The sequence below is a fragment of the Setaria italica genome, chromosome VII (assembly GCF_000263155.2).
Source record: "Setaria italica strain Yugu1 chromosome VII, Setaria_italica_v2.0, whole genome shotgun sequence".
NCBI classification, from domain to species: Eukaryota; Viridiplantae; Streptophyta; class Magnoliopsida; order Poales; family Poaceae; genus Setaria; species Setaria italica.
The window spans coordinates 15,509,904-15,525,401 of record NC_028456.1 but is presented as its reverse complement, the minus strand read 5'-3'; the positions used below and the strand labels follow the sequence as shown (position 1 = coordinate 15,525,401).

Sequence of the window (15,498 nt, the reverse complement as noted above, 5' to 3'; positions counted from 1 at the left end):
GTTATCCTGCATGTTCTGGTGGTTTTTTTGCTTCATTGAAAAATCTAACCAAATTAAAGCTCGGCCAACAATGCCGTAGTTGTATTGTGAATTTATAGATAGTAGTATCTGCCCATCCTGATGAAAAGTTCAAACATGAAATGTTAACAGAGAATGCTTTCATTCGCAGGTTTCATCTACTGCATGGTTTTGAGTCTGCTCGAAACCAACAAAGATGAGATTGCACGACCAGGAGCAGTCGCTAGCTTGGAAGCAGTCGCTAGCTAGCTAGAGCTGGTGCTTTGAGAGTAAAAGGCAAGGTAGCGTCTATCTACCGCAGTCCTGCAATGGGATAGTATTGCAGCACCGCTGCATACAATTACTCTCGGTCCCGACATAGAACTGTAGCACCAGCATGTTGGTGATGAGAAGAAGAGGAGCGCTGCTGCACACTGGTATTCCGAGTGCAGTGATCTTCTGTGCACCACCATATCGGCTGTGTTTTGTTGTGATGGCTGTGGCTGTGCTGAAGCTGCAGCTGCTGCAGCCAGTACTACAACACTTGTAGCCCGCCATCAGCAGCTCCAGCCATACTCATGCAATGATGCAGGTTGCTATAGGCCTGCAGCCGAACAGCTAAGCTGTACAGCTGCAGCTGCAGCCACCAAAGAAGCACAACCGAACACAGCCATCATCCCTGTGGAATTCGTCGCCCAAGCATTATTCCAAGCGCCTCCAAATCCTCACTTATTCACTTTGCATGAGTATGGTCGATTTACACGGAGATGGAGTAGGCATGTAGGGAGGACATGGTGGCTAGCTTGGGAGGTATATATACGATGAGAAACCATGGATGTGAGCACTCTCCGTAGCCTCTACCATTTACATTTAGCAGTGTTTTGGTTTGCTGGTTGTTGCTTTTGGTTGTCAGATTTTATTGCGATACATGAAAGTTCACTTCACCTTCTATAAGTACCACAGTCATTATAGAACAGGTGGGGTGATCCCTTTTTTAGGAAAGATAGTAGCTAGAAAATCTTCATTTATACAAAGAAGGGAAAAATTATATTGCGTACATGAAAGTTTGCTTCACCTTCTATAAGTACCACTGCCATTATAGAACAGGTGGGGTGATCCCTTCTTTTAGGAAAGATAGTAGCTAGAAAATGTTCATTTATACAAAGAAGGGAAAAAACCCGAAATTTTTGAAAGGGATAACCATTGCAAGGGAAAATTTGATTTTGGTTCTATGGATAATCATGGCAAATTATTTTTGAAAAAGCCTATTTGCATGCTTCCGTCGTTGGGCATATAACCTCGAAATCTGATTATCCCATTGCATGAGAACGATAGTTTTCATCAGTGGCGGACCTAGGATTTTACCACATGGTATGCTGAAAAAAAATCTTATGCAATTCAATAAAACCATTTACAATTTGTAAAACCATATCCTAATTCGGTAAACCACATGCACTAAATAACATGATAAGTCTTAAATTCAAAGACTAAACTAGAAACAATGACAAATCACAATATAAATAGTTCAAATGAAATACAAATAGTTTAAAATATAGCATAAAAAAACTTACAATATTATTTGTTTGCTTTGTTTACCCGCCATTTTTTGAATGACATGAATATCTTGAGTATATCTTCTTCATTCAATTGGAAGAAAATATCTCGCTCAATGAATGTGACTAGACAATCATCTAAAACACTATCATCTAGCTTATTCCTTGACTTATGCATATGTTACTTGCTCTCATTGTCCCAAAAAAATAATGTGTGTACGTGCACGCACTGCTCAGTGGGTGAATTGATGAGAACATAAATCTGAATTTACGGATGCCTATAAAACTGCATCCTTTGAGGAAGTAACATATCACCTTCTTACCGATGCAACGATCAATGTCTACAACCTGAAAACAAAATTCATACCTCCTTTAGTCTGAAATGGCGAGTATGGTGAATAGCATTGTAACTGGAATTCAATGGCGATTCTTGAAGAGCTTTGTATTGGGAATGGGATGCATCATGAGTTTTAGATCAAGAGCAACAACAGAGGCAAGATTTAATGGCAGACCTCAGCAGGCTTCTGAGCACCACCACTCAGCAACATCTGCGCATCTCGGTGCCGGCCTTTTTGTCTCGCGGGTGTTTACCATTGTCTCCCATGACCTCCGGAGCAAGTATCAAGTATCTGCCTTTGTGAAGCAGACGACTGAGGATGAGCAGTCAGAGGAGGTGCAGGAGTTCCTGCTAGGGCCCAGGGTATGCTGTGGTCCACCCAGCATACCTGTGGGTCCACCCCTAGTTTTCATGAAGAAGCGATCCAAGTTGGTTGGGGAGGCTACAAACTCAAGTCCTTTGTGACGCACTATAAGATACTTCCAACTGGAGATGTGAAAAAGGGAAACCAATAAAACACAAGAGGTTGAAGTATACAAATCGATACGTATCCCTTGCATTACTCTAAGCTAATGAGTTGAAAACTCCACGTGTTTCAAGAATGAGTCCAGTGCACAATAAACTAATCCTCTCTTATGAATAAATATTTTTTTTTGAAAACATAATAACAGAAGAAGGTTTTCACTTTTCTGATACACTAGAACAACATAGTGGTAAGTTGTGTGGTTGATCAAAGATCTTGCAACAATCACAACAAGAGATTTGCAATATGGAGCAGAAGTTCATTTGCAGTATATATATTCAGTTATGAGTTGTGATCCTTATCTTATATGTTGCATTTTAGTTTGCAACCCAAAAAAAGATTACAGGTTTAGAACATCGAAAAGTTGTAGGGTAGTACTGTTAGCAGACGAAAAGTTGGTGGTTGTAATTTGAGCTCTTTATTGTGCTATGAACCTATTACTCCTAGTGTCCTGGGAGTGGTAGAATGAACTACACATGCTTTTATAGCCAGTGATGCACCACAAGACTTCTCCATTAGAGGTATGGAAAAATCACAGAAAAAGAGGTTTCGGCATACAGATTACATGCATATGGATTGCAGCAATGTAGACATGTGATGTGGTTGAAAAATGGCATTACAACAATCATAACTTTCCATTTAAAAAAAAACAATCATAACTAAAAAACAATATTTTTGTGATCAGACTATATATTCACTTGTATAAATCCTGTTAGCATAGCCTGATGCACACACCAGTAGCTCTTAGTCAGAATAAAGCTTCTTCAAAATTAGACTACTGTGAGTCTATCAGTGTATTTTAATGCAAGTGCTGCATTAACTCTTATTATGGTTCATAAGATTGATATGATGACTCAAGCCACATGGACAATATGGCGTGTTAGTGACTTTGTTATGTGTGAGACCTTCTCGGTGATATTTACTAACTATACCAACAATATTGGATTGCTTGCTGGATAGAATAACTCATAGCTAGTACCATTTCTTGCGTATGAGGCATCTTGATTCAAATGTCCATTCCTGATGCCTCCAACTCGTAGCTTGCAACATTGATTTTTAGGAGATCAATTGATGATCAACGCAGAAATGTAGTGAGTATATATAAGTTGTCACAAGAGCATGGATATCCACATATACATGCACCACATGAGGAAGAACTAATTAAAAAGTTATACATTTATGATGCTTTGGTTTGGTAATCACTTCTGATTTCCTATTTCTATCTATGGTACATTAATAGTACGAGCTTTGTTACAATGCTTTTAAAGTACCAGTGGTACTTGTAGGTACTTTCTTTTCTTATCCTTCCTACCAAAAATAATTAAATAGATTTACACATAATTAAAAGGGCATCATAATAATTCCTCACTATTTTTGGTATTTGGTCCCACCAAATTGGTACTTCTCTTTAGGTACTTCATGGTACTTTCTTTGTTTCCACCGTTCGATTTCGCTAGATGGATAGCTCCCATTTTTTTCAAGCACTCTAAAATTTCTCATACATTTGATTATAACTGTGGAAATGCCATATCAATTTCAATAAAAAATAACATTCTAATTACTGATGTATGAGAGCAGGGTATTTACAGGCTAGTCATCATTCTACTAAACTATCACACTGGGAAACTCAAATGTAAAAACAAAAAATGATAATATTCATGCAATTATTGCATATTGGCATAGCCACAATACAGCCAACGGTGAATGGGTGTTTGCAATTCCTAAAAGTTTGTCTATCCAAACTTGATCTCAATAGCTTTTCTGTTTTGCTCAAAGACTTATTAACATTGGGTTTTTACTACGAATTCATGCTTGCAGTCTCAACAAAGTGTTTGCAGTTCAATATGAACATTTGAAAGCATATGTTTTTAGAAAAAGGATGTTGTTGCAGCGTCTACACAACACAAACAGCCCCTTTTCACTGCAGTATTTATCAGCTATTTAGCTGAGAAATAGGGAACGAACGTAATCAAAATGGTACATCAAAGGAAGCAAAGTCTCTTAGCATATTTAAGTCCAAGTTTTCTGCATACAGAAGATCAGAAGTCAGAACATATATATAAGGAAAATTTTCTGCTATCATGTTTTTTTTTATTTTGGTACGTATATTTGACCCAAAATTCTGCTATTATGGGATTATTAATATCACTTGATTGTCTAAATAGATTCGGACTATAACATAATCCTTTGTGATCCAAACATATAGCATCTTTGGATTAATTCTTTTACATAAAGTGAGAATGAATGTGAAAACGTGCTATGAGTAAGGGTGAACTGTGTTGTAATTGGAGCGTTACACAACCACACCTCACCCACCTCATGTACCTGTACTCACTCAAAGAAAAGACTTGGCCGACTCACAAATTAGCTTTTACTAAGAACTCAAGCTTACAGTTTGGTAAATCTTCCTTGTTTGATAAATGTTTTGAAGACATCGAAAAGCATCCTGAAGTATCTTTTGTTCTAACATTGACCAGTTATGCATATCAGAACCTATTTAGCCTGCCTAAAGGAAGTTTTTTCTTGTGTTCTTTGATCAGTTCAAGGTCACTATATATCCACTTGTTTCAAGTAAAATTGTAAAAGCCTTTGTGCGTTTTGACTTTTGAGCACAGCAATACCAAATAATGCTGCAAATTGTTGCATCAATTTGAAGGCCTTTGTACTAAAAAAACTCGACCAAGGGGGAGATCCCCCGGCTTTGTTCTAATTTAAAAGATTGTCTCACTTCGAACCTGGATGAGGTCATGAGGACACATGTTTCAATGATATATTCTTGGAGTTTGAGTCTGACGGCGGAACCGTCCAAATTAACTTGGCTAAATTACATTTAACTCGCCTAACACACGATCATGCACTTTAAGTGAATCAATTCGGTCGTCCGTCGGATTTCATCCGATAAACCATTTAACTCAGGATTGAGAAAGCGAGCTCACACGAAGGTGAGTAGTTGCACAGAGATTACAATATTCCCATCACATTAAACATAGTTCAACAATTATTACATCAAAGTTTTGGAAATTCCACAACGTTTTCAAGTGTTCAACAGCGAAAGATAAAATGCGAGCGGAAGCTAACGTCGATACACGATATCATGACGAAGCCGATCATGACATCAACAATCCCCATCCTCACCGTCTAAGGAGGGTTTCCACTCAACCGACCAGCTCGGAGGGAGCTGAGTGGGCCAAGGAACATTTGCAGCGAATTCATTCTCATTACCTGAAAAAGGTGCCATAAGCAAGGCTGAGCAACTATGCTCAACAAGACTTAACCAACAGGTGGTACTATTCCACCAACACCTAGACATGCAGTCTTTTGGCTAGAGGGGTTTGTTTTTGCCAAAAGTTCTATGTTCATTACCCAATCTAAGTTAGCATCTTATACTAAGCAAGCATAGTTTCCAAGCAATTTATAACAAGTGTCAATATTAATCTCATCGTCATGTTCCATTCTTACTCAGTGTAGCATAGAGATCAAGTAGTCCCAAACTGTGAGAGGCAGACGAATCGATTCGAATTTATTAACCATGCATAGCGAAACTAATCCCACGACATCCGCGTACTACGATGGGTCGCTTCATTTGTCAGCCGTTCCCATCAATCCCACACATGTGGCCGGGCCCACTTCCCTTGGGCACAATACCCCACGGTCCCGGATGACGCCGTACCATGGCAGCCCTTGTACCCACGTGCTACAGCAGGGGAACCACGTTCCAGAGACAGTGGGGAGGTATGCCCACGTCCTGGTTCAATCAGGTACTAGGCTTCCCCATCCCATACTAGGTATGAGATTAGTACTTTCAAACACTTGATCACGAACACTATCACATCTCGACCTTAGTCCAATTTCATGTAGACAAATGGGGCAATCCACCGACCACCAAAAACAGTTCATAGAGCCCTGCCCCATCCGTCGTCCTTATAGTTGCAATGAAAGGAAAATCATTCAACTCCTATAACTCGCGAGTGACTAGAAATCACTTGACTTTTACCGAGTCCTATTAAGCATTGCAACTACTTGACTTATCATACTAGTGTTCAGATCAAGGGTACTTAAGTTCATGCATCTACGGTTTCAATCAACTCCTAGAACGTAAATGCATAATCAAAGCAATCAACTGTATTGCAAGTATTTAAAGATAGGAATTCATGCTTCGGGGCTTACCTTCAGGTTCAGAAAAAGTCAGTGGGTCTTCGGCTTGCTCTTGCTCCTGCACGGGCTCAACTCCCATGTGATGTAGATCAGCGGCTTGTTCCTCGTCCTGCGCAGGGTGGAGCTCGTACGTACCGTCGGCGACGTTCAGTTCTACATGATGTGCAATGCAAAAGATTCAAGATGCAAGCTCATGGGTCTGAATGGAATTTCATATATTATTGTAAAGTAAACTTCGTTACATTAGTAAGCAACTTAGATCGACAGTTAATACAACTTTCTCATAGCATAAGTGTTTCATGATTTAAACGTCTCGGCTTATTTTGATGGTGATTGTGTTCATATATAACCTAAGTTCATCAAACTTTAGATCGAAAAGTTATCCTATTTCTAATATTTGTTTTACCTCTTCCAATATACCCTATTCATTCTTTTTCTTATTCAAAGATTTCTTTATCGTGTATAAACCAGTTCATCTTCCAAATTTAGTTTGACTAACCAAACAACAATAAAAGAAGGTGGAACTTTACCAGCAACCTACTCTTGTTACTACTACGCTACTATAAATATTTGGGATCCATTAGAGCTGCACAAAAATAATTAAAAGTCTTTCCTTACCCTAAGGTAAAATGCACTTAACTATTTTTAACTCACAAACTATAATGAATCTAGATATGAATTTTAACATCGAGCTATATGGGTGAAACAAAGTCTTTGGTGAATTTTTCATAATTTTTAGTGAAGGACATCTATTTTCCATATATTACTCCTATTTATATTTCTCTAAAAACAAAAGTGGGTTTCATCAAGTTTTAGTCAAGGTTTCATATTTTCCCTATGAACTACACTTCATTACTGACTTATTCAAAGATGTTTCACATTTTTCTCATATCTGGATTAAATCTTATGCAAAAAGAAAAATCTATCCCTAGATTTCCATTAATAAACTAAAACAGTGACTTAAATGTCTATGCTAGGATCCTAACCATTTTTCTAAGTTTCTACACTCTGAAACATACACCTGGGAGTTGGATTTATCTTTTTAGCATTTTTTGTTGATTTGTTATGATTTAAATGAGCTATACAAGAAATAAATCACAAGCCAAGCATTTCTACAGTAACATGTGCAAGATTATTTTTATATCAAACTAGACACTGCCGAGTCCAACAAAATTGAGTTTTCATTTTCTTATTTTTCTACAAATTTTGGTGCATTTTCAAAGTTAACCTATATTTCTGCCTAAATAAATCAAATATACCGAAACACTTTTGCACGTGACCCCTTATAAGTTTTAAGGTTTCACCGATAGGTCCTTGTGTTTTACGGCCGGGTCCCTGAAAGATCTATTTCCTCTTAGGGAGGTCCTTATGGCGGCATGGCGGCTGGCAGGCTCAAATCCGGCAAGTCCCGGGGCTAATCAAGGGCAACAACAGGCAGGGGAGGCGCGAGAGCTCACCAGGAAGCGATGGGCGGTGGTTGGGGCGTCGGAGGGGGCTCGGCAGAGGCGGAACGGCTTGGGGACGGGGAGTGGCTCGGCGGCAGAGTTCCGGCGGCCGTTCCGGCATCGTCGGGGCTCCGGGAGTCCAACAAGCGGGCGTTGGAGGTTCCCAAGGTGGTGGCGGTGCTGGAACGAGCGGTAGTGAGGAGCTTGGCTAGGCGGAGCAGGGGGCTCCACGGGAGCTTGGCAGCGGCGCTCGGAAGCAGGGAAGCGGAGGTGCTTGGCGTGGGGAGGAAGGGGCACCGGCGGCGCATTTGTTGCTTAAATTGAGCCGGGGAGGAGAGGGTGATCGAGGCGGAGCTCCTGGCGTTGACAGAGGGGGCCGGAGGGAGGGGTTGGGGCCCGTGGCGCTAGGAGACTGGGCGGTGGCGCCATTGGCGCAAGGGTGCGCAGGGCGAAATCTCGTGGCCATTGGCTCGGGGCGATTCGCGGCGTGCTAGAGCGGGGGTTGCTAGGGAAGCGGGTTGGTGAGACCGGGCGTCATCGCGTCGTTGTCAGGGCACGGGTTGGGGGAAGGCGGCTTAGCCAGTGAGGCGGCGGAGCGTGGCGCGCTGGGGAGCGAGCGGCCATGTGCGGCGTCGTGAGCAAGAAGGCGAGGGAAATCGTGTCAGGTGGAAGGAGATTGGTGCGTCGTAGGATTGGGGAGTGGGGTGCATCATCCTGTCACTTCCCCACTAGGGATAGAGCGCCGGCAGGCCACCGGTGATGGCGTGCCACGGGGCAGGCAGCGCTCGGGGCGAACGTGATGGCGCTCTCTGGCGTTGAGTTACGTCGCGGGCAGAGCAAAAGGGCAGGGAAAAAGCCTGCTTTGGGGCAAATTTACTTGGGATTTTTGAACTGCACGCCACAAACTCCCTTTACAAAACTTGTAGGCCTAACAACGGAGTTCCAACCTTACAAAGGGTTTTTTCCCAGATTTCAAACGGATTTAGAGATAAATCGCGTCAAAGTTCATCAAAAACTGAACCTTTCAGACTTTGAAACATTTCAGCCGAGCTGCTCATGTTGATCAAACTGGCTGTGTTTGACCTCGTTTTTGAAAACCTTTTGTGCAGATTTTGGCCTAACCCTAATAATCAAAGTTGTTAATGGCCTGTATCTCTAAAAGTTTTGTATAGAGTTTAGCTCGAGTTTATATTGGAAATTTTGAAATAAAGGGCTCCAAAGTTGAGACGTTTCCTGTTTTGCACATTTCAGCACAGATTTGTATTTAGAGATTTTGACCCTTTTCTGATCAGTTTCAAACAAGGCGCTAATTACCAAAGTTGTTAGAAGGTTGTTACAGAGTCGCTAACAGATCCACTGCGATCCTCAATACGTGTTCAAGCAACATATATTTGTTTAAGAAATCATCCGCTTCTTTCTCGGTGGTTTATGCTGAGTGAAGCTCTTTGGAAAATTTAGTGCTATTTAGCAATGCTTGCAGTTTGTGAAGGAACTTTTGAGCATGGCAGGTAACGTAAAAAGAGACAGAAAAAGAGTCTGACTTGTCACGGCATCATGCTTGCAATGGCTACTTATAATCAGTGGCAGAGATTAGTTCACAGCATGTAGCACAAACTGTTTCCTTTTCTTTTGGTCAAAATGCTCAACATATTCTACTTCTACCCCTTGTTACTTCCGCTGCTTGTTCGCTAAACCCATCTTGTAACCACGCATGTAGCTATTAAATGACAAAATTGGGAAGATTTGATGATGATGAGATGCGTTTGCACTTGAATGAGATGATCGATCGGTGGTCCCTGAAACATGTGGTTCAGTTGCTTTTGTTTGAGTTCCCGAATGGTTTCACTTGTAATGGTTGACCAGATTAAAGTAATCTTCCAAGGCAGATTGGTACCAAGATGCTCTTGCAGTGCATGCATCCATTACGTACAAGTGGCCAAGTGGTTGGCAGTACCGGCCAGTGCTGTCTCGAATCAATCAGCATTCAGCAACATGATAACAAGTCGATCCACATGCATTACTAATGCTCATCTTTATTTCCATGCTGATATTATCAATGGTAAATATGCTATACCAATTAGTTATGGAATTAATCGGAAAATCACTTCTGCTCGTGATTGCAAGCATCTGAATTTCTGAGGGATATAGAAAAGGCACAATACCGGATTTACAAAAGGACCCAAAAACTAGTCCCAAGAAAAAAGGACACAAAAACTGGGAAAACATACACATCCTCGTCTTTTAGGAATGCAGAAAGGATCTTGGATAAGATCTTAGCAACACAGGGAATAAACGAAATGAAAATATTTTAAATGATTAACCTTCCTCGACAAATAAGGCAATCGCCACCGGTCAGCAGTTCGAATCGGATGTGCAATCACCTCTAGAAGTTAACGTTTAAAATGCGCTATATACACTATTGCTTGTCGACATGGTCTTAGTCGTCTTCCTCAACTTGCCGCGTACAGAATGGGACAATGAGACGGTTCAGAGGTGATGGTCCCTGGGACAATGAATCGGAGGTGATGGTCCCTGCAACCTGCAACAAGTGGTTCAATTTTTTTGCCATGTTAGGCACCCCTATTTGGACTTTGTTTTTCTTTTTTTGCACATGAGAACATTGCAAAAAAAAAATGCATACACACATAGCATGCTCAAATAAGTTTCCACACAAAATTTTGTGTAAAAATATGATGATGTTGCGCTCTACAATGAAGACAAATATGTGTTCTTTCTAGTTTATTTATCTCTTTTTGTTGGAGCATATATACTAATTATCATAGTTTTAGACAAAGTTTGTGTTTAAACTTATGTCAATATGCTATACACGTAAACAGTTTATACAATTTTCTCAAGTTCAACAAATGAAGCCAAACAAGGTGTAGCTACCATGGGACGCTGAAAAAACTTTACTCGTTTTCTCCAAGGGAATGTTCCACTAGAGAATTGTTGACCAAAGTACGTGATCCAAGTCCCCGCCAAGTACAGTGCTGTAGTTGTTTTGATCAACATCTATATGAACTTGACCTGCACGCATGCAGCGGCGTCGCGTCGTCGCCAGTTGTCTTGGTTCCCTTGTGTGTTTTTCCTCAAACCTATCTCCTCTGCTCTTCTAGGCTTCCTTCTTGGAATAGCAGAGCAGAGGCAGAGGGCAAGCACAGTACGCCCATACCAGCCATGCCTACCCTCCCTTTGTTCCTCGGCCTCCTCCTTTTCTCCCTGCACACAATTATTCCTCCCAGCACCGCCGCAAAAGATGACACTCTCGCGCCAGGCCAGGTGCTCACCGCCGGCGAAAAGCTCGTCTCCAGCAACGGCAAGTTCGCGCTCGGCTTCTTCCAGCCCGACGCCGGCAACAACAGTAAGTCGTCCACCTCTCCCGGCTGGTACCTCGCCGTATGGTTCAACAAGATCCCTCTCCTCACTCCCGTCTGGGTCGCCAACCGGGAGATGCCGATCGCCGACCCCGACCTTAGAGCAACAAAGCTCCAAATCTCCGGCGATGGCAACCTTGCTGTCGTCTCCAACCACTCAACCCAACCCTTCATCTGGTCCACCCACATCACCAATAACAACAGAACCAGCAACGCAACCACCATTGCCATCCTCTTGGCCACTGGAAACCTCGTCGTCCAAGACCCGTCGTCCAGTGCCGTGCTGTGGCAGAGCTTCGACGACCCGACCGACGTCGCACTCCCCGGCGCGAAGATCGGTTGGAACAAGGTCACCGGCCTGAACCGCGTCGGCATCTCGTGGAAGAGCCGGACCGACCCGGGGCTCGGCTCCTTCAGCGTGGGGCTGGAGACCAACGGCACCAGGAGGGTGATGGTCAGCCGTCGGGTCTACCCCTCCAAGGTGTACTGGTCGTGGTCGCCAGACAACTCGCCGATGCAGATCCCGGCGCTGAAGGCGCTGCTGAGCATGAACCCACAGACCAGCGGGCTGGTCGTGCCGGAGTACGTCGACAACGACGAGGAGGAGTACTACATGTACACCTCTCCGGACGAGTCGTCTGCCACCTTCCTCTCCCTCGACACGTCTGGCCAGACCAAGCTCAACGTGTGGTCGCAGGCGGAGCAGTCATGGCACAGCATCTACGTCCAGCCCGTGGATCCGTGCCGCCCTTACGCCACGTGTGGGCCGTTCACCGTCTGCACCGGCAGCTCCCCATCGCCCTGCGAGTGCATGGAGAGCTTCTCCCTGGCGTCGCCTGGGGATTGGGAGCTCGGTGACCGGACAGGAGGGTGTTCCAGGAACACTCCATTGGATTGCAATGCCAACAGGAGTGATTCAGCTTCGACAGACGTGTTCCACCCCATAGCAAGTGTCACATTGCCCTATGGCCCCAAGGATGCTGTGGCTGCGACTCGGAGCGAATGCGAATGGGCATGCCGCAGCAACTGCTCCTGCACTGCTTACTCCTTTCAGGGCAGCAAGTGCTCTGTCTGGCATGGGGAGTTGTTCAGTGTGAACAAGAATGATGGCATCGAGATCAGCTCTCAGGATACTCTGTACATTCGCCTTGCCGCCGGAGATTTTCCGAGAGGTACAAGAAGACGACCGGTAGCTGGAGTTGTTATTGCTGCAAGCGTTATCGGTTTTGGGCTGATAATGCTCATGATGCTCCTAGTGATTTCAAGGAACAGATTGAATTGGTGCGGTGCGTCATCGTCACATGTCACCGGTGAAGGTAGAGTTGGAGTTGTTGCCTTTAGATACGCCGATTTAGGCCGCGCTACAAAAAATTTCTCAGAGAAGCTGGGAGCAGGAGGTTTTGGCTCTGTGTTTAAGGGAGTACTAGGTGACCTTACTGCTGTAGCCGTAAAAAGGCTTGACGGTGCTCGTCAGGGGGAGAAGCAATTCAGGGCAGAGGTGGGCGCACTTGGACTGATCCAACACATCAACTTGGTCAAGTTGATTGGTTTCTGCTGCCAAGGTGATAAGAGGCTACTTGTGTATGAGCACATGTGCAATGGTTCTCTTGATTCCCATCTGTTCCAGAGCAAAGCTGCAGTCCTTGACTGGAGCACCAGATATCAGATAGCCATTGGAGTTGCTAGAGGATTATCGTACCTTCATCAGAGCTGCCGCGAATGCATCATACACTGTGATATCAAACCAGAAAATGTGCTTCTCAATGAATCATTTGTCCCTAAAATTGCAGACTTCGGGTTGGCTTCGGTTGTAGGAAGGGATTTTAGCCGGGTCCTAACTACATTCAGAGGAACTATGGGGTATCTTGCCCCAGAGTGGCTTAGCGGGATTGCTATTACATCAAAAGTTGATGTTTATAGCTTTGGCATGGTACTGATGGAAATCATATCAGGAAGAAGGAATGCATCTGTAGTTCACACTAGCAGCAGCTGCTGTGTTGCCTATTTCCCTGTGCAAGCCATCAGCAAGCTTCACGAGGGAGATGTGCAGAGCTTGGTGGATCCAGAATTACATGGTGACTTCAGCTTGGATGAGGCAGAAAGAGTTTGCAAAGTAGCATGCTGGTGCATCCAGGATAATGAGTCTGATCGGCCAACAATGGGTGAAGTTGTTCGAGTTCTAGAGGGTCTTCAGGAGCTTGATATGCCTCCGATGCCAAGACTACTTGCAGCTATAACGGAAAGCTCTAATGTGGCTTCAATGTATAGTAGTTCCTAATACTTTCGAAGTTGTTGCTAATTTTATTTTTTTCTGAAGTATTTAGGTTCTAATGTAGAGTGTAACAACTCAAAACAGTAAAGTATTACATAATACAATAAGTAATTTCTTTACCGCATCTCTTCATTTGATCTCTTATTATTGGAAATCCAAGTCATTTAGTGCATAAATTAAAAACTCAATGAGAAAATCCTACTATTCACTACCGGAAACAGTAAATTCGCCGAGTGTAAAAATTTTGCCGAGTGCATTTTCTCGAGCACTCTGCAAACAGCCTTTTTGCCGAGTGTACACAACGGGACACTCGGCGAACATAAAACACTCGGCAACAAGGAGGTTTGCCGAGTGCCAAAAATCAGGCACTCGGCAAACAACTCCACGACACTCGGCAAAGAGACACACTCGGCAAATCGGTATCGCGTGCGGCGCACGTGCGTCGTGCACTAACAGCGTGGGACGGCCGTTACACCTTTGCCGAGTGTTAGACGTGTGACACTCGGCAAAGTCCGCTTCGCCGAGTGCCAGGCGCATACACTCGGCACACGCAAACGTTCGCCGAGTGTCTCAGCCGGACACTCGGCAAACGAAACACTTTGCCGAGTGCCATCCTTGAGGCACTCGGCAAACAAAAAAAAAATTCCTTCCAACACCTTCCACACTTTTTCTACTCCCCACGTAGGACATTTGGTTATACATATTAAAATTTGGTATATTTTCGGGTCTGTTTGGGATTTTTGATGCTTTGTTTGCATTAATAGGAATTTTTTGATTGAAGTCAAATTTTAACTACACGTACTTGAAATAATGGATTGAAATCAGTGAAAAAATCATATTCATATTATGGAGACCAAATTGAGGTCTCAACCAGAAAATGAAAAGAAATTTTGAACATTGTTTTTAAAAAACACGACCACGAACCTTTGGTTCAATGGTTGTTAAATTGTAAAAAAACCAAACGAAATCTGAAAATCACAAGATTTGTCAAGATGTCATTATATTATGTGTGTAGGCTGTGGTAAAAAATTGAGAACGTTTCGCCCAATTTCTGACCTATCATGCTTAGAAACCGACTAATCTCCTGGAGGGATTCATAGAAGTTAGAAAGGAGCCAATAAGATTTGGTGTTCAAGTGACACATGAATTAAGGAGTGCCTTCAAATCTTTTTGTACAGGCAACATACAACACATGTTGGTTCATGTCAAATTTTGGAAATTTTTCGGATGCATTTGATATTTTTTATTGATTAAATGCAATTATAGATTTTTATTAGATATAAATGGAATTTGAGCTATAACTGCATGAAATAATGGAATATTTTCGGTAGAAAACTAATTTAACAATTTGTTAGTGATTTTGACACGATTTTGAACAAGTATATGTGAAAAAGGCCACTAAAATACGTTATTTCATGTTACGTTTGCCGAGTGTAACCATAAAACACTCGGCAAACATTGTATTTTGCCGAGTGTTTTCTATGTGCACTCGGCAAACAAGTTGCACGGGCCCACTTTCTTCGTCCTCGGTTGATAAAAAAAACCCCGAATTAAGTTTGCCGAGTGCCCTGGATCTAGGCACTCGGCAAACACTAGTGCTTTGCCGAGTGCCCGCGATCTGGCACTCGGCAAAGGCTTGTATTTTGCCGAGTGTTTTCTATATGCACTCGGCAAACAAGTTGCACGGGCCCACTTTCTTCGACCTCGGTTGATAAAAAAACCGGAATTAACTTTGCCGAGTGCCCTGGATCTAGGCACTCGGGCAAACACTAGTTCTTTGCCGAGTGCCCGGGATCCAGGGGAACTCGGGGAAAGGGTAATGTCGGGTTTTCTTTATCCAAC

The 15,498-nt window shown here is 43.1% G+C and overlaps 2 protein-coding genes across 2 annotated transcripts; one reads left to right on the top strand and one right to left on the bottom strand.

The window, feature by feature from the left end:
- Positions 1-5,371: 5,371 nt before the first annotated feature.
- LOC101763450 lies at positions 5,372-8,677 on the bottom strand. Its single transcript, XM_004975249.3, has 3 exons — positions 8,023-8,677; positions 6,578-6,718; positions 5,372-5,632 (listed from the first exon to the last, which is right to left on the bottom strand). The coding sequence occupies exons 1-3, from the start codon at positions 8,129-8,131 to the stop codon at positions 5,526-5,528; spliced, it is 357 nt and encodes a 118-aa protein (XP_004975306.1). The 5' UTR covers positions 8,132-8,677; the 3' UTR covers positions 5,372-5,525.
- Positions 8,678-11,066: 2,389 nt separating this feature from the next.
- On the top strand, positions 11,067-13,775 carry LOC101763045 (G-type lectin S-receptor-like serine/threonine-protein kinase At2g19130). Its single transcript, XM_012847268.2, has one exon. The coding sequence runs from the start codon at positions 11,188-11,190 to the stop codon at positions 13,660-13,662; it is 2,475 nt and encodes an 824-aa protein (XP_012702722.1). The 5' UTR covers positions 11,067-11,187; the 3' UTR covers positions 13,663-13,775.
- The last annotated feature ends 1,723 nt before the right edge of the window (positions 13,776-15,498 follow it).